General features: G+C 42.4%; 1 protein-coding gene across 1 annotated transcript in view; it reads left to right on the forward strand.

Moving 5' to 3' along the window:
• adcy5 (adenylate cyclase 5) overlaps window positions 1–26,231 on the forward strand; it is a gene marked incomplete at both ends in the record, with an annotated part of 54,124 nt that overhangs the window by 17,685 nt on the left and 10,208 nt on the right. Inside the window, 8 exons of the mRNA XM_079170318.1 lie at window positions 9,903–10,052; window positions 11,171–11,292; window positions 19,924–20,035; window positions 21,265–21,392; window positions 23,146–23,304; window positions 23,396–23,537; window positions 25,410–25,547; window positions 25,999–26,021. Coding sequence (XP_079026444.1) covers window positions 9,903–10,052; window positions 11,171–11,292; window positions 19,924–20,035; window positions 21,265–21,392; window positions 23,146–23,304; window positions 23,396–23,537; window positions 25,410–25,547; window positions 25,999–26,021 — 974 coding nt within the window. The remainder of the gene's footprint in view (window positions 1–9,902; window positions 10,053–11,170; window positions 11,293–19,923; window positions 20,036–21,264; window positions 21,393–23,145; window positions 23,305–23,395; window positions 23,538–25,409; window positions 25,548–25,998; window positions 26,022–26,231) is intronic.

Below are 26,231 nucleotides of genomic sequence, written 5' to 3' on the forward strand. Positions count from 1 at the left end.
TACAACATTTTGTCCATTTGTTAGATGTTGTTTGTACGCTCTCTAGAGTTTCAGAGAATAATGCAACGAACAACGAGCTCGCGCACCATCTGTCGAGGCTCACTCGAGAGTATAAACAGAGCTTTATCATCAAGGCTGCGCTGATTAGCTAGCCAATGAGACACACACACACAGCTTCCATTCACATGATGGGGATCAAATTAAGTCCTCTGTTGGTGTTGGAATCACTGGATCTGGCATCATAATCTTTTACACCAAACATGTCAAGGTGTTTGACAAATTCAACACAAAGAGTGTTCCCGCAGGACGAGTCGTCCCAGGAGACACGTCGTGTTTCACATCGTGGTTCATCATTCGGACGCCACACGGTGAGCGTGTTACAGGATATTTTTGCAGCATTGTCTCAGACCGCTTCATAAGGGCTGTGTTGGTTCTGAGGCCTTTAGGTAAAGAGAGGTAGAGTCCGTTAACCTCCCGGCTGTGAATAGATCCGTGCAGGCAGAGAGAGAATTCCTCGGAGTTGTCATTTCTTCCTTTTGTCAAGGTGGATAGCGGTGCACTGGGGGGCACTGACCTACCTGGCTATTAAAATATAGATTTGTTTCCTGTCTGAAGCTCTGGAGGAAAATAGCTTTGAGTGCTAGGTGTTGACATCAAAGAGCACCACGCAGCCGGTTCTCCCGTTGAAACGGGAGTCTATATTTGGTAGAATCTCCAGTTAGTCAGCATCCCTCTATCCGTCTCTTCTCTTTTGAAGCACTAGATGAAAAATTAAACATGCTTTTTTTCTGTTGTTTGTCGGTGGGCTTGTCTTTCTTCTTCAAAGGCATGACTCACAGAATGACCTTTTTAGTTCCCAGGAGTTCAGCGTCTCCTGTGAGGCATCGCTGCTGCTTGAAAGCTTTTTTTTGTGGCCCTGTGTTGAAGGAGAACTCCAGAAATGTTCCCAGTCAAAGCCAAACTCTGATAAAGTGCTTCTCCTTCACATGTTGTTTCGGAACAATAGATTTAGTTCGGTTCTGTATGCTGTTGAGATGTCAGCAAGTTGGGACATTTAGGGCATTTTCACACTGGGCCCGGGATCAGGTACTTGAGTTTGTGTTTGTTAGTTGTTGAAAAGGGGAATACGGAATAATACCGAAGGCACACTCATCTTTCTAGTGAAGTTAGCATGCTAACCAGCTAGCCTTGTCTTAGTACCACTTGTAACCTGGAGAGGCGATAAACGAAATACGTGTTCTTGTTTCTGTCTCTTTGGATTTAATTACAGACTGTATATAAGAAGTGGACGTAGTCATCGTGACGTCACTCATTGGTTTGTGGTCTGACGGTTTGAAGCCTTGAGTTCGGTGATTTCGCCGTCGCCATCTTGGATTACGGCCGTCGTCATGTTGTTGTATTTTTGTAACCAGTGAACAGGAAGTGACCATATCTGGACTGAGGAGGAGTGACGTAGAGACGCCGTATACGTCTCTGGTAGAGACCTGTCAATCACTGTGTAGCCCCGCCCCTAAAGCATCCCCTGCTTTATGGTCTGTTTGACTCTAAATGGACCATCATTTACTAAATGAACATCATGCTGTATTGAAGAAGACTTGAAACTAGAGATTGAGACCATAAACTCATGTTTACAATGTTTACTGAGGTAATAAATCAAGAGAGAAGTAGAGTCATTTTCTCATAGACTTCTATACAACCAGAGGAGTCGCCCCCTGGTGGACATTAGAGAGGATGCAGCTTTAACACGTGAAGCTTTGACTTCACTCTTCAGAACCGGAGGATGCCGCCTGGATTTAATCCAATAATCAAACTATCAAAGCTCAAAGCTGTACTAACCATACAGCCCCGGTTAGTATCACAGTAAACACACAGATGGATAACGTAAACAACATGTGAAGATTATAAAATAGTTATTTTGAGTTTCCTCTCCCTGCTGTTTGTTAGTCGTTGACTTTTATCTCATAACTGATGACTGTAGATGTAGATTGAATGGACCCGGTAGTAGAGCTGGAGCACTGCCCCCTATTTGTTTGGAGAAGCTGGCCAGATAGTCAACATTTCACCCCTTAAAGCTGCACTAATCAATAAATAACAGCTTTAGATCTCGCTTGAACGGAACCCTTGACTACAGTTTTGTGGTGGATCCAAGTTTGAAACTAGTTTTCGCACAAACAAAATGATGGCGAGTACATGATCGCGTTCGATACAACATGCAAACATTCATACATCATAGAAACAAGCATGAGTGTATCAGTCTGAATATATGCATCTATTAGTGAAGCACACACGTGTTTTATAAAAGCAACGCTGTCTTTGTTCATTGCTACTTTTCTCTGGCTGATGGATGAACGAGTCCAGACTGCATATTCACATCCTGTTAATAAGAGTAATGTAAGTAACGCAGCTGACTCCACGTGATTTAATTTACCTTTAATTGAATGTACAGCAGAATGCACTTTGCCCTCCCAACACACAGGAGTCTAATAATAGCCATCTTATGGGATTGTGATACGAAACATGTTGCAAACACAGAACCTGTTCTTTGGTTCATGCGGTCTGATCCTCTGGTTTTGGTCCTGCATGTTACGAAGGCATTAATAAAGCAGCTGACTGCTTTCGAGGTAAAATCCGGCAACAAACAGCTGCAGGCTTTCACGTGAGGGACTTTCACCTCCTCGTACATTGGCCTGCAGAAAGAGGGCTGCTCTCAGTAATCAGCATGAAGCACATGACCTGCTTTTCTCCTCAAAGCACACAATGTGCCTCAGTGTGCTCGTGTACACTTGTAATCAATTGAATAATCTAATCAGAAGTAAAAGTAAAAAGAAATGGGACCGACACGGCGTTCCAGTTCTTACCAAAAGGCCAGAAGAACACAGCTAACAGAGGCCTGTTTATTTCTGCCCTCCACTTTTAGCTTGAAATAAAGTTCATGTTTCTCCCCTCCAGGAATTTGTGATCTTGCGATCGCAGTAGTTTTGATTTCAAACCGAAAGCGTTACTTAAAAAGCGTTTCCATTTATTTTCTAATTTCCTTAATAATTGCACTAATGCATTGCTCACCTACAGGCTGTGCATCGCTTCTAACGAGCTCCACTAATTCAAATGTCAGCCAAACGTAATCATCATTAACGCAGTAATGTTCCTCAAACTAACCGTGAAGCTGCTCGGTAGCGTTACTCTGTGTGGGAGGAAATACTTCTAGTTTGATTTAGAACAAAATGCCCTTTTAGGTCATCAACTTCCTGTCCACTGCTCTCTCACAGGAATGTTCACCATGTGTTCAATTCCCACAATATTTAGAAAAACACAACAACAGATTGGAGCTTTGTAGGTTTAGATTTTCTAGAACACGGCCTTAAAACAACATGCATGAATTAAAGCCTTTTCTTCTTTGAGGATTTCAAAATTCCTGAATCCTGTGTGGATTTAGAAGGACTTTTATTTTGAAAGGAAGGTTAAAACATTTTCTTTCCCAATTCTTTTGTGTGTGGAGTAAACATGTTTTTATTTAGAAGACTTTCCTGTAGAAAAAGAAATGTGTGATTTTTATGTTTCACTTCCTGCTGGCTCTACCGCCTCTGCTTTGTTTTGTACTCGGGTGAGTGACGCCCGGAGGACGCCTCCGTGGTGCTACAGAGGGAGGGGTAGTTGAAGCTGTACCCCCCCCCCCCCCCCCCCCCCCCAGATTGAATCAGGGCTTTCAGGTCCCAAACCTGCTTCTCTAACCTTTTGCTCACCTTTAATGCAACCAGCTGTGAAGTCTGCGTCACATTTAGCTCCTTGAGCTTTCTTCCTTTCTTTCCCCGTTAAAGGGTTTTTTGGGGAGTTTCTCCTTTGTCCCCATGCGATGGTCTGAGGACAGAGGATGTCATATGTTGAACAGATTGTGAAGCCCTCTGGCAGATTTGTGATTTGTGATACTGGGCTGTTGAATTGATTTACTGTCCTCTGCAGGATACAGAAATGTGTCCCGTCATGCGTCCTCGTAATCCTGCTGGAGGACCAGCCCTGATGGTGACGTGCTCATCAAAACATCTTCTCTCTGCTGCAGCAATGTAGCAAAGATGTGTGAGCAGATACACAGAATGTTGCATTAACACAGTGGGGTTCGGTCTGGATTGGTTTTGGTCTGGTCTGGTCTGATTTGATCTGGATTGGATTGAGTTGTATTGGGTTTATCTGGTCTGCATTGGATTGGTTTGATTTGGATTGGTTTGGTTTTGGTCTGGATTGGTTTGGTTTGGTTTTGGTCTGGTCTGGATTGGTTTGGTCTGGTCTGCATTGGATTGGTTTGGTTTTGGTCTGGATTGGTTTGGTTTTGGTCTGGTCTGGTTGGTTTTGGTCTGGTCTGGATTGGTTTGGTCTGGTCTGGATTGGATTGGTTTGGTTTTGGTCTGGATTGGTTTGGTTTTGGTCTGGTCTGGTTGGTTTTGGTCTGGTCTGGTCTGGATTGGTTTGGTCTGCATTGGTTTGGTTATGTGGGCTGGATGTTGGCGGCCAGTCCTCCTCAGGCATCCTGTTGTCCGTCTCTCAGAGATTCTAGAGTGTAAATGAGAAGTGTGCTGGAAGCGTGTCGGGAGCTCAGACGGAGAGAAGCTGAGCGCCGTGAGGAGATCTAACCATCAGCAGAAAGGTGTGGGAGAGACGTGGGAGGCAGAAACACAGACTGCTGGGTAAATATTGACACCTGTGATGTCCTGCTCTGTTGTTTTTATGGCCTCTGCTGGCAATTATTAATCAGACACTAAAATAATGTTGGACTGGCCACTTCCATGGTTACTGTCATTGCTCCCTAATTAGCAGACATTATAATTATATGTTATATACTGTATATATATATATATATATATATATATATATATATATATATATATATATATATATATATACACAGTATATGGGATTTATTTTTGCTCTGGAGGTGAAATAAGAAACAAACACACATTAGACCCTCGTAGCTCCAGCCTACTTTTAAATGAATTAAATATTAATGGAGCCATGTTTCTGTTCAGGAGATAATGAGGTCAATGCTTAGAAAAATATATTTTATTTATTGTTCTCAAACTGTAGGAAGTTGATGGTAACATTGCATTATGGTCTACATAATGTCTGTTTGATAATTACTAATGTACTAACATTAGCGCTGGGCTAGATAATTGAGATATATAAAAGATATATATAATAATATATATAAATATATTTTTTAACAATTTTAGTATATATATATTTGGCATCGCGTTATTTCTTTCTTCGCTCTATTTCTTATTTATTTTCGCTCGAATTTTACTTTGCTATGATCAATTTATTCAGTATTTTATTTATTCTTTACTTAATGAGTCTATTTTCTGCCTTGTTTTTGTCTTACCAATCATTTATGAAGCATTTGAATTGCAAAACGTTTGTTTAACATTTTCCTTTTATTCAGTGGTATTTTTATTTAATTTAAATATTTTTTATCTCATTTTTTATTTTGTTTTGTTATTTTAATTTAAATGTATTCTTTATTTTAATTTGTTTTAACTTAATTTGATTGCATTCGCCTAATTTCTCTCATTTTCCTCTTTTACAATCATTGGTAAAGCACTTTAAGTTGATTCCTTTAAAAGGTGCTGTTTGAATCTAACTTGGCTGATGGATGGATGGATGGATGGATGGATTGATTGATGGATGGATTGATGGATGGATTGATTGATTGATGGATGGATGGATGGATGGATGGATTGATTGATGGATGGATGGATGGATGGATGATTGATTGATTGATTGATTGATTGATGGATGGATGGATGGATGGATGGATGGATGGATGGATGGATGGATGGATGGATGGATGGATTGATTGATTGATTGATTGATGGATGGATGGATGGATGGATGGATGGATGGATGGATGGATGGATGATTGATTGATTGATTGATGGATGGATGGATGGATGGATGGATGGATGGATGGATGGATGGATGGATGGATGGATGGATGGATGGATGGATGGATGGATGGATTGATGGATGGATGGATAGATTGATCCCCTGTGCTGTGCTCAACACAGACACATAATGAGGCCGATGTGTTGAGTCCTCTCTCTGCCTGCAGATGTTTATTTGCTGCTGATTGCTGCCGCGGCCTCATTAAACCTCTGATATTAGACACAAGGACAAACACAAGAGTGCAGAGTGAGAGACCTGTGGGAGAGCCACCAGGCAGACGCTCTTTCTGTTTTACCTTCAGCGTCACATCTCTCCTCCTCAGAGGGAATTGAGCTGTTTGTGTATCGTCGTCATCTGCAGCAGTTTGCTCGGGGCGTTCGCTCCGACCTTCTGGGACTTAATAGCTGAATTTAGCTTTTTAGGAGAATGAGTTTCCCTCGTGTTCTTTCTTATTTATTTATTTATTTATTTACCATGGACGGTGCATAATTATCAACATTTCAGTTTCCACCTCAATATAAATGTGCCAGAGTTAGCTGGAGAGCTATTGTTTCATTTCAATGTTAAATAATAACTGTTAGAAAAAGAGGAAATCAATTAAAAGTTTCTATCTTTTCAGCGATCAACCTTTGGTGCACAGCAACAGAAGGCTGCTTCATCTCACTTATTGAACGTTGTTTTTGGTGCATTGAACAAGCCAGCGCTTGACGACCTAATTGAACGGTTAGCAACATGCTCAGATAATCGATGGAGAGGAATGAAGGTGCTTCAACATTTAAGAGCCTTAAAAACAAGCAGCAGAATCAAAAAATCAATCCTTAATGTTACAGGTAGCCGATGTAATGACACCAGTAGCAGTCATTACCGTGTAAATGTGTTTATTTCAACGTACTTCTTCTATACATACATTATTATTGAAGTTATATATGTTTTAAAATGAATTAGATATTGTTCTTTAGGCATGAATCACTAAGAGGAACTGATCTTCCCTGATTCTCTCTGTAAAGTTTGAGAAGACTTTGAGTTATTCATGTTTTTAACGCCAATATTCAGTATATATATCAGTTGTGTCATGATAGATCTCTGTGTTGTAACCTGAGGATGAGCTCTGTATTAAAATATGACGGCTGTGTTTTTTCTGCTCTCACGTTCCCTCCGCGGTGAGGAAAAAGCCCATAGGTTTTCCAAATATGGCGTGGGTGAGCGCCGGCAGTATTAATAGAATAAGGCTGCTGCTGGGGAATATTTGTATTGACCTGTTGAAAGACTTTATCTGATGCATGCCGTTTCCATGGCAGTGTGGGGGCGGATGCTTCGAGGCCGCCGTGGAGCTCCGTGTGCAGCTGCAGCCGGCTGGATGACTCCTCTGTAGGTAGCAGGAACCCACCTTTAAATGTCAGATTCAGACAGTTTCAAGCCAGACTCTGTGTTTCCTCACTTTGGTTTTCATGGTATTGAACCCGCAGACGTTCACAGCAGAGCAGTCAGGCTCCTGCCAAATGTACACGGAAATATCTGTAATTATACAACCTTTCATAGTTTTTGTAAGTGGAAAGTTGTCGCAAATCGATCGTGGAACATTGCTTTTTGTTCTGGCAGCGTCAACTGATTTCATTCAGCATCAGTGGCTCATTGATTCTCACATTTATTGGCTCCAAACCAGGCGGCAGCCTCTGGTTCTGACAAAGCTTCACGTGTTAAAGCTGCATTCTCTCTAGTGTCCACCAGGGGGCGACTCCTCTGGTTGTATAGAAGTCTATGAGAAAATGACTCTACTTCTCTCTTGATTTATTACCTCAGTAAACATTGTAAACATGAGTTTATGGTCTCAATCTCTAGTTTCAAGTCTTCTTCAATACAGCATGATGTTCATTTAGTACATGATGGTCCATTTAGAGTCACACAGACCATAAAGCAGGGGATGCTTTAGGGCGGGGCTATACAGTGATTGACAGGTCTCTACCAGAGATGTGTACGGCGTCTCTACGTCACTCCTCCTCAGTCCAGATATGGTCACTTCCTGTTCACTGGTTGCAAAAAGCCAAGATGGCGACGACCAAATCGCCAAACTCAAGCCTTGGACTCAAGTCCACCGATGAGTGACGTCACGATGATTGTGTCCACTTCTGATAGACAGTCTACGCTCCAAACACATTCATACAGGTGTACAGGACCATCTTTATAACCTGATACTTCTCACTGTTCATGGTACCGGCATGCTTTGAGCGCTCCCCCAAGCTGAAGAGTCTTTTCCGCCAATAAATGTTTAATTCCTTGACAAAAGTTTCTAGGGCTGAACTGTAGGAATAATCTCGTCAAAATACATATTCAAGCAGCCAATAATAAAGAACATAAACCTCTATTTCGCAGCTTCTTGTGTTTCTATTCAGTCCAGTTCAGCTTCATGAGAAAGAGCAGAAAATAGCAAAGAGTAACCTTTTCTGAATTCACCACCCTCTCTCCGTCTCACACCTCGTGTCTTTATTTTCCTCGGTCGTGCCTCACTTCCTCAGTCGTCCGCCAGTCACTCCTCCCCTCTGAGTGTTGTGTTGGTTTTCTTTAGCATGGAGACCTGCTAAAGGTTTTTTTTTTTCTTTTACTTAATAAAGACATGCTGTGTTTGTTCAGTTTGTTCCGGCAACAGAGAGGCCTGTGGTGTGAATGTGATTCAGTCGGCTGATTCAGCCCATAAGACGGCTCTATGGAAAGAATGCCCGGCCCGGGGCTCACTGTGTGGCTGCCGCTGAATGGAGAACAGGTCTTCTTTAGCTCTGGTGAGGTGGACACATGACAGCCTGCGAGCTGCTTGATTAGAACTTGGACAGCGTCTATGACACCTTTTTAGTTGTTAGTGTGCAAAGAGAGGGTTCTCCAGCCCCCTCTCCTTTGTTCCACAAGAACGTCAAGTACGTCAAGATTCACACAGAAACAGTTTGAACAATCTAACCTTATTTTGAAGGCACTTTTTTAGAAATAATGGTGCTAACTAGAACCATATCGGGTTCTTCGGCTCGTCCCCTTAAACGTTATGGTTTCCGGTAAAAAATCTTACTTACTACCTAGAACCCAACATAAAGGGTTACACTTAGAGCCATCTGTCAAAGGTTCTACCTGGAACCCCCCAATGAGAGGTTTTACAAAGAACCCTTCTGTGGTGTGATGGTTCCGCCCAGAACCTTCTCTGGAGGATCTATCCAGAGGCTTTCCACGTTCTAAGGGTGCTGCCAGGAACCAGGAACTACTGGAACTACTACCATCCTTTTAATATTCCAATGGTTTCATGTAGAATCCTAAAGGGCCCGGAATGATTGTTCTGTGTTCACTTGTTGTGACAGAACGTCAACCTGTTTATTTGGGCTCAATGAAAACACACATTACACTGAGGCTGCAACTGTTTGGTCTGTAAAATTACAAAAACTGATAAATGATCCGTTTCCCAATGAAGTCCTCAAATGTCTTGTTTTGTCCACAACTCAAACATATTCAGTTTACTGTCACAGAGGAGGAAAGAAACCAGAAAATATTCACTTTTAAGGAGCTGGACTGAACAACCAATTCACCAATAATCAAAAATAATAGGCAATTACTTTAACAGTTGACAGCTACATCAAACACATTCACGCTGTTCACCTTCTGACCTTCTCTCCGTCACATGTGGAGCGACACAAACAGAATGCTACTCTTAGTTTATTCATTCCTTTGTGTGTTCAGTATCTATCACATCTATTGTAGCGGAGACTATTGGGGCTTTTACAAAATGTTGATGAATATTCCTTAGCAATGTGGATATAATGAATAAGTGAGTAAAGACAAACGATAGACGGGTCTGGTCAGTTCAGAAAATGACACGCTGTACTGTAATGCTGCCCTAAGATGATATCTAGTCTCATATCACGATATCGATGGATTAAAGATATACATGTTGCCCCGTCCTTGCGTTCTAACTCGTTCTGTCTCACCGTCCTCCACAGATAGTGTCCAACGTGCTGATCTTCTCCTGCACCAACATCGTGGGAGTGTGCACCCATTACCCCGCCGAGGGTTCCCAGAGGCAGGCCTTCCAGGAGACCAGGGAGTGCATCCAGGCCCGCCTTCACTCCCAGAGAGAGAACCAGCAGCAGGTGAGAGCTCAGAGGGTTCACGGTGGCCGGAGACGGAGACGAGGCAGCGACCGGAACCGAGGTGATCGGATCAAATGAGTCTTTTAAAGGACGACCTCACTGGAAGCTTTTGAAATCTAGCTTCCTGTAGGAGAGAAAAGACGTCTCTGAAGAGTGTTTGCAGTGGGTTCATCCTCCGTCATACAGAGAACCCTTCTGTGGTTCAATGGTTCCACCCAGAACCCCCTCTGGAGGATTGAAGCCGAACCTTTTAACCTTCTAAGGGTATAGACGGCCACACACGGGGTTCTATAATCCAAGCTTTTCATCTGAAACTGAACCAGGGGGCTCGACCGAGAACCCTTCTATATTTCAAGGGTTTAATCTAGAACCCACCCGGGGGGCTCTACCCAGAACCCTTAATTACTTCAAGGGTCTTATCTAGAACCCTCAGCGGGTTTTACCAAGAACCCTTTAATACTCCAAAGGTCTCATCTAGAACCCATCCAGTGGGTTCTTCTGAGAACCCCTAATTACTCCAAGGGCCTCATCTAGAACCCACAGGGGGTTCCACCAAGAACCGTTTGATACTTTTAATACTAAAAGATGCTCTGAAAGTGTGTGCAGTGGCTTGACCCTCTGTTGTAAAATGCTTTTTTAACAAAGTATCATATTCTGTATTTGAGATGTAAGACAGACGTATTAACTGGTCTTTGAATGAGTGTATGTGAATTATTATGCTTTTATATTATTGTTATGTCCGTGGCATGATATGGTATTAAAATGACAATAATGACAATATATTGTTTCCTTTTATATGAAAAGAAAAAAGAATCTTCACATACGAGAAACTTTTCTAGAGTCGGAAGCCGGATACTAAAAAGATTTCTTTTTAAATGGGCGAGCAGCTTATATGTGGATATTTAAACATTTTAAATTATGGAAAAAAATGCAAATTGCATTCATGTGTTTATAAGATTCATTCATGTCATAAGAATCTCTTTGATATGTATTTGATTTCACTGAAGGGTGTAAGTCACGCTGCCTCCTCCCCTCACACACACACACACACACACACACACAAAGCCTCCACCTCTTAACTTACCTTGCACTTATTGCCGTCCCACGCATTCCTGCAGGAACGTCTTCTGCTCTCGGTGCTTCCCCGCCACGTTGCCATGGAGATGAAAGCCGACATAAACGCCAAGCAGGAGGACATGATGTTTCACAAGATCTACATCCAGAAGCACGACAACGTCAGGTACCACACACACACACACACACACACACACACACACACACACACACACACACACACAGAAGAGTAACTATGCTCTCACATCGAGACATAAACCACTAAGCTTTTCCTCGTGAGGCACAAAAGTCTAAAATCAACTCTCTGAACCCCAAAACTCACCGGCGGGATTTAAAAACATGTTGTTGTTTTTAAACAATCGCTGAACTTCACCGTTTATCACAGCCAAGAAGCTGTAAAAAGAGTCCAAAATAACATTTATAACATAACATTTATAACACAACATTCATAACAACATTTATAACATGCATTTATAACACAACATTCATAACATAACATTTATAACATGCATTTATAACACAACATTCATAACATAACATTTATAACATAACATTTATAACACAACATTCATAACATAACATTTATAACATAACATTCATAACATAACATTCATAACATAACATTTATAACATGCATTTATAACATAACATTCATAACATTTATAACATAACATTCATAACACAACATTTATAACACAACATTTATAAAAACATTTATAACATAACATTCATAACATAACATTCATAACATTTATAACATAACATTCATAATATAACATTTATAACACAACATTTATAAAAACATTTATAACATAACATTCATAACACAACATTCATAACACAACATTTATAACATAACATTTATAACACAACATTCATAACACAACATTAATAACATAACATTCATAACATAACATTTATAAAAACATTTATAACATAACATTCATAACACAACATTCATAACATAACATTTATAACATAACATTCATAACATGACATTCATAACATAACATTTATAACACAACATTTATAACATAACATTCATAACACAACATTCATAACACAACATTCATAACACAACATTTATAAAAACATTTATAACATAACATTCATAACATAACATTCATAACATAACATTTATAACATAACATTTATAAAAACATTCATAACACAACATTCATAACATAACATTTATAACATAACATTTATAACACAAAATTCATATCAACATTCATAACATAACATTCATAACATAACATTAAAACCATTTTAATTGAAACACAACCCTCAGTGCTTCTCTTTTTATGGGCTGTCTTCAGTGACCATCCTCATCTAGATCATATTCAGTCGGGACTATATTTTAAGGTAATAAAGCTGATATTTCACTTTAAACCACGATGTACTCGGCCAGAAACTAACCTAAAGTATGCAACTCAGCTGGGATCAAATGTAAACATGATTAAAAGTATTGTATCAAACATTAGCGAAACTAAACTGGACCCTAATCTGAATTCAAATGAATGCCTTCGTGTGCACCCCAGTGTTAAAGAAAGACATTCTCAGTTTAACACTAACTTAATCTAAACAATGTTTAGATTAGTACTTGTTGATGCAACTCGATGCATATTTCGCGAAGCCGTGCGATAGATTATAAAAGTAAACCCACAGAATCAGAGGTAGAGGCGTGTGTGCAGCAAACACTTCACACACGTGTCCAAGACATGTTCAACGACGTTTACAATGTTGCTGCAACAGAAGTGTTTAATCCGGGTTAATCCTGACCGGTGCAGGCCGCCGCCCACCGGCAGCGGAGGAGGGAAAAGTGCAGGCGTTGCCATGACGATAGGCTGCATGGTATTTATTTTATGTTTCCACGTTCAGAAATATTAACAGAGTGATGTAATGTCGTCATCTTTAAAGATTAGATGAGACTCTAAACCACCAGTTGCTGCTCACCATTGAAGCGATTAGTAGTAATGTTTAGAAGTGTGGTAGTATGAGATACTCCGATGTTATTGTAGTATTACTACAGTAGAGAACAGACAGGAGTACCAGAGTACCAGAGTACCAGAGTACCAGCAAAGTAATGTTCTGCTGTGGACGTACTTTAGACTCCTAAAAGATTCTATATGAGTTTAAGTGAACGTTCTATTTTGAACATGTTCTCCTCTTTACCTTCATGACGGTGAACTGAAGCTGTTCTCTGATCTCTACAAACACCAGACTCCATGTGAACAGGTTCACCCTCAGAACACAGGAGCTGCTCTGCTGCCTCCATCTGTTAGTGAGTCTGTGATGTTCAGAGACTTCAGTGAATCTGAACTCAACACTTTAAGAGGACCGGTGCAGTTCAACAAGCTGTGGTTTGGTTTGGCGCCACCCTGTGGAGCAACGAGACACTGCATCAGGCTGACAGAAGCAGAGCTGTTATAACCGTGTGTGTGTGTGTGTGTGTGTGTGTGTGTGTGTGTGTGTGTGTGTGTGTGTGTGTGTGTGTGTGTGGAGCAGCAGCCCAAATCTCAAACTGTGCAGGAAGAGATTTTATGTCCCGTAGCCGTCACAGTCAGGTGGAAGCCCAAACCGCGACACATAATAGATGCTATTGAAGCCCCGTATCGCTCTGATGTGGTCGCTTTAAACGCTCCGGGGTTAAAGCATCAGGTCACGTACGTTCTAGCTCGTGCACACAAAAGGTCTTTATCATCACTATCACTGTGATCGTTAACAGGAAGCATCCTGATTGGTTGCCTTTTTAAAAAGTTCAGCTCGGTTAAGAGTGCAGATGGTTTGGGCCGAAGTTATTCACCGATGAGCACATGAGCGGTATATGAACGAGCGTGCACACACGGACGTTAAACTATTGTGACAATAAAGTTTTTGTTGTGTGCAATTAAGAGGCCAAGAAGGTTGTGTTGGTTCAGAGTGGATCAGTTGAGGAGTGCAGCTGTAACTAGTTGGATGGATTATGGAACAACAGGCCCCTCCACCTCTCCACCTCTCCACCTCTCCCACACACAAGCACAGACTTACAATTGTTTAGCCTGTTTAGCTCTGTGTCTCCTTGTGGTCCTTGAGAGGCTTTGTAGTTGTTTGTGAGTTTTCGTGCCCCTGGGTTTTGCCTGCTAGGCCTGTTCAGTAATCTGTCCATAGTTCTGACCTGTGAAGACGTTTCCCCGTACACAAGTAGAAGAGACAAACCTGCGTTTCCAGCTCCAGCAAACAAACAACACATAAAAGCAGAAAGAGACAGAGAGGTGTTAGTTACTGTAAATTGTCCTGCTGTAGATTCTTTCCGTGACTCACAGGGGAGTAGGCGGCACATTAGCCGTATCCGCTAAGCTCTGCTGAATTCTGTCTGTGGTCATGAGTGTGTGGTTAATGGGTAGCTAACCAGGTGTGACCGGGCCTGTCGGGGAGCGGGCAGCGACTTCTGGTAATTGGGGCTCTGCTGAGAGGCTGAGTAACAACAGGAAGAGAAGTGACAGCTTCCCACTGCTCCGACTGAGGAGTGAGAGGGGAACCAGACGGAGTCGCTTGATGCTGCAGCAGATATGCATTAAAGTCTTTACGTTTCCACCCATCTGCCTGTCAAAAACAGAGACGCTAGAGCAGTGCATCTTTCACACATCACTGCAACATAAAGGTAGTTTCTGAAGAGTTGAATGTTTCTGCTTTATGCAAACATTGTTAAACCAGGCGGCAACCTCTGGTGTAGCCAAGTGAAGCCGATGCGGAGGAGGAGTGACGTAGAGACGCCGTATACGTCACCTGTCAATCACTGTGTAGCCCCGCCCCTAAAGCATCCCCTGCTTTATGGTCTGTTTGACTCTAAATGGACCATCATTTACTAAATGAACATCATGCTGTATTGAAGAAGACTTGAAACTAGAGATTGAGACCATAAACTCATGTTTACAATGTTTACTGAGGTAATAAATCAAGAGAGAAGTAGAGTCATTTTCTCATAGACTTCTATACAACCAGAGGAGTCGCCCCCTGGTGGTCACTAGAGAGAAGTAGAGTCATTTTCTCATAGACTTCTATACATACTGTATATGCTGTTTACATGACCGGACAGCATTCATGTAAAACATAGACAGTGTTTAGAGGTAAATCCCCGTCACTTCGTATAGTTGCAGATCATTCTGTAAGGTCCATCTCTGCTCCGCCTCCCCTGAGACTGCAGCATCCCCACATGTGTTTGTCCTCTAGACTAAAATGTGGCTTCAAGCAGAGCGGCCACAACGTGTGGTGACTAAGGCGTTATGCAAGAAGGGCTTTTGGGGCGGATGTTTTTGATGCTGTCGTCTCTGTGAGCGCTTGTGAAATATTCTCAGACAGAACACTTACGTAGACCGGCGGCACCCTGAAGAGAACGACATTGAAAGGACATCCCATGAATTAGAAGGGAAGTGACCTCACCTTTGTTCTTCCTGCTCTCACTGGACAATAATTGACACTGTGCAGCAAAAAGCACATGGCTTTAGTGTGTGTGAAGCAGTTCATTGTGCGCGTGTGTGTGTGTTACAAAAGGCTGTTATGCTGAAGCCTGAACCTGAGGATCAGTACTTAGTGAGCGAGCAGCAACAAGCACAGAAAACACACAACGCACACTCACTTGTTGTTGTTGGCTGCCTTCATACACGAGTAAAGATGAGACCTCCTCTTGTCTAACTCTGGTGACAGAAACTCCTCGTCTGCCACTATAATGTTTAAAAAGGATTCTTGTTCTACTATCTGTTGGCTCCATCAGACCGTGACCTCCGGCACGCAATGGGGCGCTTTGCAGCCGAGCGTGAAGCGATCGGGATGAGACTCGGTTCCTCCGAGTCTGAGGCCGCCGGTTCTCTGCCGGAAGACGATGAACTGACCCCTCCAGGTCTGGAGTGAGTCACTGCCCCTAAAGCGAGGGCGATCATCGGGGTCTTGTTCACCAGTGAGGGTAAACCGGAGCGTGAGATGGACGGGCGGTTCAGTGATGTGGGTTGTTGTACCGGACCGTCGTGGTGAAGAGGAACCAGAAAACAAAGCTCTTTATTCATCAGTCTGTCTACGGTCAGACCCTCAGCTGTGGTCATGAGCTCTGGGTAGCGATCCAAAGAGTGAGATTGCGGATAAAACCGGCTGAAATTAACTTCCTTCGTAGAGAGTCTGAGCTCAGGATTAGGGTTTGTGTCCACATGGTTCCTTTTTTCTGGCAGAAAAGCGACCGCAGCAACAAGCTTTTGCTCTGTTTACTGAAGAGACGTCACCAGCGAAGCCAAAGCTAACTCACACGCTCCATGAGTATGGAGCTGAAGGACCAAACCTCCGGTCCTAAAGCTGCATTCTCTCTAGTGTCCACCAGGGGGCGACTCCTCTGGTTGTATAGAAGTCTATGAGAAAATGACTCTACTTCTCTCTTGATTTATTACCTCAGTAAACATTGTAAACATGAGTTTATGGTCTCAATCTCTAGTTTCAAGTCTTTTTTACACTCACTCTTCTTTTGTGGTGGTCCACCTACATTATAGGTCTATAAGGAAGCTCTCATTGTAAGTATGAGATAAGCAGCATCAACAGCAGTTTTCAGATGATTGCTTTCAATTCTCGAGGGTTCGAAGAAGAAGAAGAACATCAAATAACTTGAATGCACGTAACAGTTACATCGCAGCTTTTCTTTATTTCATTTAAATAATGTCTTAATATAATAATATCTTGTCCCCTGTGAGACTCGGTCCAGGATTTCCTCTTACAGGATTTAATGTTGCGTACTAACGAGTGAATCCATAAAAGGGACTTAAAGACGCCGGGTCTCTTTGACTCGTAACAGCTCCATCATACAAACAGAGTCCAGGTTCTCACGCTGCAAAAATATACATTCTCAATAATTTAATAGAGTTTTGAATCTTGACCTCTGACACAGCAGCGTGAAGACGTCTACTGTCATTATTTCTTTATTTCTTGAGTCTAATGAAATCTTTTGCCTTCTGAAACACGTCAGAGAGTAAGAGAGCTCATATAACTGTTAAAGTAAATAAATAGCTCAATCTTTCTACTACAAACTGAGTTTAAAAGCCATAGAACGCATCCTAAGTTTAACATCTTCACTCTGAGGCTAAACTTAGCTCATTTTAAAGATGTGTCACTGAAATTACTAATCGAGTTCTCTGATAAATTCAGAGGTTTTGTTCTATTTTTCCTCCATAACAAGTCTTTTTTCAGACTCGAGGAAAGAAAACAGTTATTTTACGTTTGATTTCTCCTAAATTCACCAAAAGTTACCATTAGATAATGCCTCATTTGCATATTTAAACATAACATTTCAGAAAACTTGTAATACAACAAATACTCATCTTAATGTGAGTAATGAAGTGGTGAAGTTTCATGGTGATATCTATTAGTTAGTCATTAACTTCTAGTGTCTCCCCTTAAAGAGACTTAAAGAGGACCTGAACAGAGCGTTTCAGACAGAGGTTGAGTGCAGATATATTCAGACAGACAGTGTGAGAAATATAACGTGTTTTCTGAACATTAAAGTATGAAAACATGTTCAAGTAGCAATCCAAAGTACAAGAATGAACCAGAAAATGAGCGCGATGTGTCGCCTTTAAAGTACGTAAACGAGGCTCTGGGAGAACAACGTTCTTTGAAATGAGCCGGAGACCATTTTAAAAGTCCAGAATCCGTCATTACTGCGTCCACACGTCCTTTCTCTCCCTCCTGCATCCTTTCATTTCTCTCTTTCGACCGTCTCCACTTCCACCCGGTGAAAAACCCGTCTCTGAACTCAGACACGTCGGCCAAGTGTCTGGTTTCACTCGGCCTCCCATGCAACAGTTCACGGAAAACAATCAATTATTCTCAGAAATGTGTACCCCAGAGTGGGGACTCCTAATCCTTTTCAGCCTGAGATCCAAATTGAGGAAATTTAGGCGTCTTGAAAACCCAGGTTCATTAGAACACGTTAGTGCTCTTGACATGTGGGCAGCCAAGAGGAAGAGTTCTGCCTCAGACGACGCAGAACTCACACCTTACTTATTACACGCACACATGAAGATAAACAGCCGCTGCTCCTGCCCACACATGTACCAACACGCCGTGTTCTTGGAAACAGCCCGGTGAGATTCATGTGAGCTTGTTTGGTCTAAAAACCTTTGTTTATTTATAGTTTTTTTTACTTTCCTTCCTGTGGGGGTCTGACTCAGAAAGACACTTCTACATAGTAAACTGCTGGTTCTGTTAATCTGGCATTTTATAATCCAGCTGTGAATGTGTTCCAGGCGACAACCTCCGGTTCTTTAAAGAGAAGCCAAAGCTTCACGTGTTAGAGCTGCATTCTCTCTAGTGTCCACCAGGGGGCGACTCCTCTGGTTGTATAGAAGTCTATGAGAAAATGACTCTACTTCTCTCTTGATTTATTACCTCAGTAAACATTGTAAACATGAGTTTATGGTCTCAATCTCTAGTTTCAAGTCTTCTTCAATACAGCATGATGTTCATTTAGTAAATGATGGTCCATTTAGAGTCAAACAGACCATAAAGCAGGGGATGCTTTAGGGCGGGGCTTACTGTGAGAGACGTATACGGCGTCTCCATCTTATGTGTGTTCCGGTTATTTGGGTGAGTGACGGGTGTGGAATGAGGTTAGACAGTGGGACACATTTCAATCTACACATTAATACACAAATATCCATATAAATACACACACACTCACAAACAAAAGTACATAAATTAAAAAAAAGGTTATTTAAAGTATATTGATCGCTGGGGATCGGTGTTAAACAGGACATCCAGCAGCTAGAGACACACGGCACGGTGCCGCCTTCTGACCATGTGAAGTCCGTCACATGCTTCCCCCTCAGGAGCCAATCGGTGACCAGAGAATAGAAAGGCTTATTGAAGGAAGACGTGCAGAGCGAGGGACGTGACGTTGTGCGGTAAAAGGTTATGATGCTTCACAGAACCACTGGAGGCGTTCAGGAACCAGCTTTTTTTTTCTCTGTGTGTGAGTGTGCATGAGGTCGACCTCCCCCCCCCCCCCCCCCCCCCCCCCCCCACGGCTAAAGTACAGAGACGAGTCGTTTATCGGATGTTCAGATTTTAAACCCTCAGAGGCAGTTTTGTGATTTTGGGGCTGTACAAATGAATTGATTGTAACTGAATGCTGAGTGTTCTCTACCTGACGGCGCTCTTTGTCCTCGTTTCCTTCTGAGAGAAACGATTCAGCCCCGGTGACATCATCTGAGTAATGAAAATGCCTCCATCACAAAAAGAGACAACCTCTGCTGTATCAGTTTACCGTGTTCTCAGGAAATGTATTAAGTCTCTCTAACACACTCTCTCCATTTTGCCAGGACAAGACCTCATTAGCACAAAAAATGCGATATCAAGAACGTTTATCGCCAGATTACAGGCGTTGTGTTCCATTTAGACGTGGCTGCTCAAAGCTGCTTCAACCACAATCTCACAGCTTTCATCTCCTTCAGAGGCTTCAGTGGTGCATCTTGACTTGGGTCATTTAATCAGCCACCCCGAACAAGTCCCTGTATTTAAAGCCGGCGTCAGACTCCGGTTCTTTAAAGTGAAGTCAAAGCTTCACGTGTTAAAGCTGCATTCTCTCTAGTGTCCACCAGGGGGCGACTCCTCTGGTTGTATAGAAGTCTATGAGAAAATGACTCTACTTCTCTCTTGATTTATTACCTCAGTAAACGTTGTAAACATGAGTTTATGGTCTCAATCTCTCAAGCATAATTCCATCTTAATCTGAACCCCCATGAGTTTGAATTCTGTCTCTCTCGTCTTTGTGTTTCTGCAGCATCTTGTTTGCAGACATCAAGGGTTTCACCAGCCTGGCGTCCCAGTGCACAGCGCAGGAGCTCGTGATGACGCTTAACGAACTCTTCGCCCGCTTTGACAAGCTGGCAGCGGTAAGAATGCAATCACACACACACACACACACGCATGCTGTAGGTGAAGGCCACAAACTGGGCTTCATTTGGTACAAAATGTTCTTTGTTTGTTTGACAATAATTAAAATACATCCAATGCAAATGTCAAAAGATTATTATTAAGTTAACAAGTCAATGAGCAGAAAATGTAACACACATATACGTAGAAAGGTGTTCAATTACACAAGATGATATATATATATATATGTATATAGCGAGAGAGAGCGAGATATCTATATATATTATATATAGATATATATCTTTATATATTACAAAAATGTAACTAAAAAAGGTTGAACAATAGCACAGCTATAGTGATAACACACATCAGCCCACGCTAGCATGAATACAGACGTGTGCACAGAGCTACAACATCCTGCAGCCAGACTTGTGTTTATTGCACATGTGCTAATAATCTGAGCGGCAGCTTCATGAATATTGATCCAGAAGCTTCATTGTTTGTGCAGCTAATGATCGATGTGTGACTCATGTTTATGAAAGGGTGAGCTGACGGGCTCATCAATATTCATGAGTTAAACGGGCAGCGTGGCGTGGTGAAGCAGAATCAACACTTTTATGTCCACGCCAGATGTACCTTGTATGTGTATTACGCACACACACACACACGCACACACACACACACACACACACACAAACACTGGGCTCTTTACACAGTGGGTCTTTTTGTATTTTCCCCGAGCCATGTGCTACAGAGATACTCAGGTGGCTATCATGAGACACAGCATTCTCCCAAGCCCTGCAGACACACACACGCACACACACACACACACACACACACACACACACACACACACACACAAGCGTGTTTATGTGTATGCGTAACTTCTAAAATAAATTGTGGAGTAAATTATTTTAAACATGCAAAGTTGTGATTGTAAAACCTTTATACTAAATGAACATCATGCTGTATTGAAGAAGACTTGAAACTAGAGATTGAGACCATAAACTCATGTTTACAATGTTTACTGAGGTAATAAATCAAGAGAGAAGTAGAGTCATTTTCTCATAGACTTCTATACAACCAGAGGAGTCGCCCCCTGGTGGACACTAGAGAGAATGCAGCTTTAACACGTGAAGCTTTGACTTCACTCTTCAGGTTGTCGCCTGGTGGGGATGGAACAAGCTGTACAGTTCACTGTGTCCTCGGGAGGTAATGAGTTGGTGCACTTGTTCTTCTCTCCTGACAGGAGAACCACTGTCTGCGGATCAAGATCCTGGGAGACTGCTACTACTGTGTGTCCGGGCTGCCGGAGGCCAGAGCCGACCACGCCCACTGCTGCGTGGAGATGGGGATGGACATGATCGAGGCCATCTCGTAAGTATTACTATCAACCACGACAAAGGAAGAACAGACCAGATCCACTCCTTCCCTTCTTACCTTTCACAATAAAAGTCCTAAACATATACACTGTGACTGTTTACCAGAGGGAACTCAAACCCCCCCCGGTGTGTAAAGACCTTTACTTCTCTGGTTTCTGGTTTTTAAAGAGACTCATAAATACTGAGAGGGCTTTCCTAGACCAGGGGAACATCACACTGGAGTTCTTGATTCAGTTGGTGTTCTTTAGCGTGAGACTGCAGTAAACAAAAGGCTAAATATGTTAGATGGTAACGTGCAGGTCGGTCGGTGGGAAAACCGCTGGATGGATGATTTCCAGATGCAGTTTTGTGTCTCATGAGGATTATTTATAAGCTGTGGGAATTGTAATAAATAACATCAGATGTTAAAGGGTCCAAATACTACTCATTTTTAATTAGCGCCTGGGAATGAACAGAAGGAAAACTACCACCTGATGTCACTGTTCCTCTCGAGGTTAAAGTTTAAGGCTGGAGGCTGATTCAGGGATTCTGGTTGTGAACGATGTGACGTGTAGACGGATCTCTGCTGCTCAATGGTTTTAATTTCATCTCAAGTTTCTAAGCCGTTGCAGCTGATCTGCTTCAGATGATAGACTGAATATAAGAACAGGAAGTGACCATATATGGACTGAGGAGGAGCGACGTAGAGACACTGTATACGTCTCTGGTAGAGACCTGTCAATCACTGTGTAGCCCCGCCCCTAAAGCATCCCCTGCTTTAAAGCCACAGCTAGCCGCCTGCTAGCTTAGCTTAGCACAAAGACTGTAAACAGGGGGGAACAGCTAGCCTGGTCCAAAACATTTTCAAACAAAAATGTTGAACTTTTCCCTGAGAGTTACTGCTACTTTTCTAACTAACTAACTAAAAGTCTGTGCGTCTGTTCTTTGATTTTCTCACCAACCGTTCAGCCGATCGACTTCAGACTCGGCGGGCGAGTTAATCAGAACCCGAGGACGGGTGAAGTCCAGTGTGAAGTTGTTCGGATGAACGGTTCTCGAGAAAGCTGTTTTATCGGTTTGCATTTTGCAAAAGCAGAGCGATGAACTCAGAGGTGGTCTTCAGTCGCAGCAGTTAGTCTCAGCGTTATCGGCGTACTTACCGTAATCTAATCATAAGGACTGCACGGCTGCAGCGATGAGGAATGTTTCAGTCCACTCGGGTCATTCGTCTGATCATTAAAAGCTGCTGTCAGTCTTGTTGCAGTAAAGCCAGACATCACGGCTGCCTCTGTCTTTATCTGAGGCTACAGCAGAGCTGCACAATATATCTGCTTTCACTGCCATCGCCGTGTCAGGTGGTGCACAGAAGATGCTGTTTGAATATTCAGAACTAAATAACAACCATGTTCCAATAATGAAATGGCTTTCTTTAAATAGCTGTTGCAGTGCAGGAGTTTATGAGTTTATCAGTGGATTCACAGCTCAAACAGAAGCTTTTTGCAATTCTCCTAAATCTTCACTTTCACAGTCTTCAGGACGAAGTTTCCTGTAAAATGTGCAGAGAAACTGTTTGATGACGAGAAACATAGAATCTTTGTAAAAGCGAGTATTTATTGGTTAAAATCTTTAAAAACTGAAAACCATGAGCCTTAAAGGAATTCTTCACACACAAATATGAGCATCAAACAGACGTGTTTCCACTGATTGAACTATTTGAAACTCGTGCTCAGGTGCGCTGCTCGTGTTCATGTCTCGTGTCTTCCCTGCAGGCTGGTTCGTGAGGTCACCGGGGTCAACGTGAACATGCGGGTGGGCATCCACAGCGGCCGCGTGCACTGCGGCGTGCTGGGACTCAGGAAGTGGCAGTTCGACGTCTGGTCCAACGACGTCACTCTGGCCAATCAGATGGAGGCCGGGGGCCAGGCCGGGTCCGTGACGCCACACCTCGTCTGTTGACGGCAGCGCTGTGGATTTCAAACACGTTGGATTAAACGTTTATGTGCGTTTGTGTCATTTCAGGCGGATCCACATCACCAAGGCCACTCTGAACTATCTGAACGGGGACTACGACGTGGAGGACGGAGAGGGGGGGGAAAGAAACGCCTACCTGAAGACGCACAACATAGAAACCTACCTCATTGTGGGCTGCAGTCAGAAAAGGGTACGGGCCTCCTACGGATCCTCAGTAGGATGTAAAGCTGCGTGCATCGGTCTGATCCACTAGGGGGCAGAATTACTCCGCATGGCTGCTCGGTCAGCAAACATTACTCACAGAATCATTTCATCCCATCAGTCTTTCTGTCCACTTCATGACCAGGAGTCCAATATTCTCTCTTCTTTGAGGTCCGTCCATATCTGACTCTTTAGCTGCTATTTGCTACTTTCTTGAGGAAGTGAAGACGATGAGCTTAAAGGAATTCTTCTCCCACGAGATCATCATTTGAACATCAAACAGACGAGTTTCCTTGAATTCTTGAAGAAAACTTTATTTGTCTCTCGCGCCTTCGCGGTGAACCAAGAATGAAAAAACTGTTGACAATAAACTATTTAAATATTTAAAAACCTTTATGCATACAATCAATACGATCAATACACTCGAGCTTGCACAGGTGCGCTATTCGTTCATGCAGAAGAGTTCAATATTCAATATTCAGGTTTTTATGAAGAAGTTTTCTTTAAGAGCTCTCGGTAACGAGGAGCCCTGAAGTATCCTCAAACACGCGTCAGTCGTCTTTAACGCTGCAGCACATGAAGCTGAAGTTAAAGCTTGAAACAACATGACGACAGACCCGCTGTGTGGCTGTGGATCATCATTATAAACTCTTCTTAACTTCCTGCTCACAGCGCTGTTTAGAGACGTGGTTCTGGTCCCGTGTGGACCGGGTTCAGAGAGGAACGGCCTCGTCTTTGTCCTCCGGCAGCATCACGAGCTGCGGCTGAAGATAGCGCGTCATGTGAAGCGATGGCTTCCGCTCTTCTTCGTGGATTTGCTGCTCGTGTTCCGAGTCAGAAGGCAGATTGTGTCTGATGAGTGTTTGTTTCCTGCAGCCAGTGAGCGGCTGTGTTATCAGATCTGTAAGAAATGAAACATCGACATCTCTGCAAAACATCTTTGAATATTACAAGAAATGTTCCCGAGCATGAAGACACGCAGCGATACATCTCTAATGGAGCTTTTATTAACGTCTGCTTCAGGGAGCTGAATAATGTGAACACTGAGAGTCCATCTGTGTTTATTATGGTCTGCACGAGTCCTTCATCAGATCAGCTGTTTGCACACAGAGAGAACCATCATTACCTTCACTGATAATAAAGAGAGAAAATATTCAAATACATTTTACTTCTGAGATTTAAAAATATCCAAAATAGAACAAAGGTGAACAATTAAAATGCCATTTAGCTTTTTATTTGAGGTGGTGTCTTTGGTTCGAGGCTGTTCTGTGTAGAATATGATTCATATTCTGTTAATGATGAAAACGACTAAACTTTAAAACCAGCAATGAAAACAAATGGACAGAAATCACTTTAGATGCTGGTGAAACTTTGAGATTCATATTCTATTGCTTTATTTTGAAAGTGTGTTCCTCCAGTTGCTAAACTGTAGTGTGATTGAAGATATAAAGGCACTTTATTTTGAAGGGCCTTTTGTTAGTAACTTCTATCCGAGTCCCAGTGATGGATCTCAGCTCTGATGGAAAACATCTGGTGATGAAGGAGAGAAGGACAGATGTGGAAGAAGTATTTACTGAAGTACCACCACCAGTACTCCAAAAGAAGTACTTCAGTAAAAATACAGAAATATGAACTAAACGTCTTTGTCTAATAAATATGAAGCAGTAAAAAGTGCAATATTCCTCCTAAATGTTACAAAACACAAGTGTGTACTTCAGTACAGTACTTGTACTTTGTTACTCAATGGAAGTACACGGTGCGTATAGATATGATGCTCTTGCTCTCGTAGATTATTTGTGTCTGTAAACTCAGTTCATCTTCGGTTTAGTTCATGAACTCTTCTGTGTTTTGCTTCCTGCAGAAGGAGGAGAAGGCGATGATCGCCAAGATGAACCGTCAGAGGACCAACTCAGTGACGCACCACAGCGGCCACTGGACCGACCGGCCCTTCTACAACCACCTGGGCGGCAACCAGGTGTCCAAGGAGATGAAGAGGATGGTGAGGAGGAGCACCCCCCCCCCCCCCCCCCCCCAGAACAACGACATCATGACCTCCATCTTTTAATCCTTTGAACCCACAAAGCAGTCACATGTTTCTCTCTGTGGTCTTGATTTTCTCTTCAAAATAAAAGTCTATGAAACAGAAGCATCACGACTAGACCAACACAGTGATGATGTCATCAATCAGCCAGTTTATCTGCATGACATCACTCTCGTCATGTCATGTGATTCTTCTCTGCTCGCCTCATAGATTTGATTTCAAATTTATTCAAATTTATTCATTTTTACATTTTATTTTAAAATAAAAATCATTTTATCTTTGGACTAACGGAGGAACAAGAACAGTAATAATAATAAAATTCTCCTTAATGATCGTTGTGTTTCAATAACAATAAAACAAAGTGAGTCCAGTTTAATCTCCAGCTGACTTCTCTCTTTCTGTCTTTCAGGGATTTGAAGACCCGAAAGACAAGTGAGTCACGTCTCTGTGTGTGAATGAGTGAATGAGTGAATGAGTGAATGTGTGAATGTGTGAATAACACACACGAGCCCTGAAAGGAAAACCTCACTGACTGTTAACACTGAACACATTTATCCACGAGGACGTTTCTCCTTTATCAGGATGAACTCTTTGTTTGTGTGTTAAACTATGAACCACGTTGTTTCAGTTTAATCTGGTCGC

The sequence above is a fragment of the Pholis gunnellus genome, assembly GCF_910591455.1.
Source record: "Pholis gunnellus genome assembly, chromosome: 12".
Classification (NCBI taxonomy): Eukaryota; Metazoa; Chordata; class Actinopteri; order Perciformes; family Pholidae; genus Pholis; species Pholis gunnellus.